Below are 2,645 nucleotides of genomic sequence, written 5' to 3' on the forward strand. Positions count from 1 at the left end.
TATTAGAACTTGAAGCCTCATATTTCATCTACCAGGGCATACAAATTGAGATAGGTTATTCGGTACCCTACACGTCAAAATAAATTTTATAGAATTCAGTGGTTCTACCTTAGAGGATTGCAAACTCTAGTATTCACATTGAATTGAACTTGCGTGCACTACTTGGGACAGTGTGTGCTATATCCTCTATGCTATAGTCTACTTTCTAGATATTAATGGCACCAGGAATACCACGTTTCTACTGCAGTTGCTAGTGGATCCAGACAAATGTGTGGTTACTTTTCGTCAAAAATTCATGTGACAGTCACCTGGTTGCCTTTGATTATCATTGAAGAAGACAAATCTACTTTATTATCTCTTCAAGTCTGAATCAATTTGGATAAGACAGATCAACTTTATTATCTCTTCAAGACTGAATCAATTCGGATACAAAGTCTTTAATGTTTTTATCTGAACTTCCCCCGTCATCAAAAGCCTTCCTTGCCAAATCCTTCCAGTTATCTGCGTTTTTCCTAATCTCTTGTCCTTTCTCCCCCTCCATCACTACGCTTATGCATTCATGAATGACATCTCTTCTAACAATTCCAGTTTCATCTGGCTGAGCTTTGATTCCCGTTTTCCAGATGTCCATTACAAACTTGGCGTTTGTACTTTGATCGATCCATTGTGGCATACCTATCATTGGGACCCCCAAACTTAAGGCCTCCAATGTTGAATTCCATCCACAATGAGTGATAAAGCACCCTATAGATTTGTGGGCTAAAACTTCAAGCTGAGGGCACCATGAAATGAATAATCCTCTATCAGATGTTTCTTTAACAAAATCTTTTGGCAGCTTATTTGATTCTGATTCTCTAACCACCCATAGAAAATAGTAATTGCTAGTTCTCAAGCCCTGGGCTACTTCTTCCATCTGCTCAGCATCAAGTTCTGCCAAACTTCCAAATGATACATAAACAACTGAACTGGTTGATCTTTCGTTTAGCCATGGCATGCAATCATTAGTCATTGGCATAAAACGACTGAGACCATACTGCTTGTCATCTTGAAGGCGCTTGTCAAGGTACATAGATGGAATAGTTGGTCCAATCGTCTTTATTGGTAGGATCTTGGATGTGCAGTCAATCACCTACGCAATATATGAAACAAATTGACCAAACATCTAGTTTTTAGTCTATACGCATTCCTCACTAAATGAAAAAAAAAGGAAAAGAAATATGAGGTAGGGAGAAAAATTGTAATACTCCTATATTTTGTTTTCAGTAGTGGATGTCACTCTAGTCATGTGATCAGTGTACTAGTGTGGTTTCCGTGTAATCGCATGATACTCATAGAAGTAATATGGCCTAATGTTAAGGGAGTCAAAATGTGGTTACAAGACCATCCAATCAGAACGTAGGCACATTCAAATATATTGGAAACAGTAATATACAGGTAACATAGGGATAGATCCAGTGTTCTTTTACCTCCTCCTCCAACTTGTAAAATGTGTTGCAGAAGATCCAGTCAGCTTCATGGATGTTCTTCATTTGGTCATATGCAACCATCTGAAAAATTGGCGGATATGAACCGTAATTAGAAAAAAAAGAAGGCAGATCTGAAGCCAAAAGTGGTGGTAAGCCGGGAATTTCCACTTTAGACTCCTCCAGAGGAAGTTTCAAAAGGCCTGCGTAGACATGGTAGTAGATCTTGTAGACAGCACAAGATTGAGTGAAGAACGCAGCAGCACGTAAGCCGAGACTTTTGGCCACATCCAAAGCCCAATAAACGAGTGCATCATAAACAATACAATCAACAGGACAACCCAGATCTTTAAGCTTCAAGATTAGCTCAGTAAGATTTTCTGAGCCAACCTTTTGAAACACAGCATTATATGTATCAAGGGGCACTTCATTTGCTCCTTCATCATATCCATCAGAGATGGTCTCCACTGCGATTGACCCCGAGACGTCTTGCAAGGTTTTGAAGAAGAATTTAGTTGTCGCAAGGGTGATTTTGGTGCCTTGATGTTGCAAACGCTTGGCAAACTGGAGCATAGGGTTTATATGTCCTTGTGCGGCACATGGAAATATCAAGCAATGAGCTTTGTGAGTTTCCATTTGCACTAACCACGGGACCACGGTATGGATTCTCTAGAAATTCACAATCTTCGAGAGCTCAAATAATGGTGGTTGTTGCTGGAGTGACGAGTACGTATAGCTGTCCATGAGCTCAAATAATGTGGCTAAACGGATATAGGAATAGTTTGTGGCTAGAGTGCAATGATATGATTGAATCACACTTGCTCCCCTGTGCTTAGGAATAATTACACATTACCACTTTAAACCTTAACAATAAATTCTTTGCTCCACAAACGATTGTTTGGTCAAGTGATGAGGAGTTTGATACCCATTAAATAAGACTTTGGATTTTGAGTTCTGTGGATGGAAAAAATAACTTTCGAGCCAGCCTTCAAAAAGGTGTCTAACAGTGCTCAATTTTGGATTAGTCAGTGTTCCTACGAGTGCTTGTCAGTGTTAAAAATTTTAAGTCAATAAAACAGGTTAGATGCATGGTCAAACGAAATTACAAAAATTTGAGTTTTTCTAAGGGTAAATTATATTTTACCCCTTGTGATTTACCTCTTTTTTACATAATCCCTCTAT

General features: G+C 38.9%; 1 protein-coding gene across 1 annotated transcript; it reads right to left on the bottom strand.

The window, feature by feature from the left end:
* On the bottom strand, positions 1-2,229 carry LOC113697406 (UDP-glycosyltransferase 74E2-like). The gene is made up of 2 exons (XM_072084309.1): positions 1,467-2,229; positions 1-1,129 (listed from the first exon to the last, which is right to left on the bottom strand). The coding sequence occupies exons 1-2, from the start codon at positions 2,097-2,099 to the stop codon at positions 407-409; spliced, it is 1,356 nt and encodes a 451-aa protein (XP_071940410.1). The 5' UTR covers positions 2,100-2,229; the 3' UTR covers positions 1-406.
* Between the last annotated feature and the right edge of the window lie 416 nt (positions 2,230-2,645).

The sequence above is a fragment of the Coffea arabica genome, chromosome 1c (genome assembly GCF_036785885.1).
Source record: "Coffea arabica cultivar ET-39 chromosome 1c, Coffea Arabica ET-39 HiFi, whole genome shotgun sequence".
Taxonomy (NCBI): Eukaryota; Viridiplantae; Streptophyta; class Magnoliopsida; order Gentianales; family Rubiaceae; genus Coffea; species Coffea arabica.

Bases quoted from the DNA above. Each gene is read 5' to 3' on its own strand.
- LOC113697406 (XM_072084309.1), bottom strand. From the start codon at position 2,099: ATGGAAACTCACAAAGCTCATTGCTTGATATTTCCATGTGCCGCACAA. The intron at 1,130-1,466 runs GTAAAAGAACAC...TATATTGCGTAG, and splicing joins TTTACAAGTTGGAGGAGGAG to GTGATTGACTGCACATCCAA.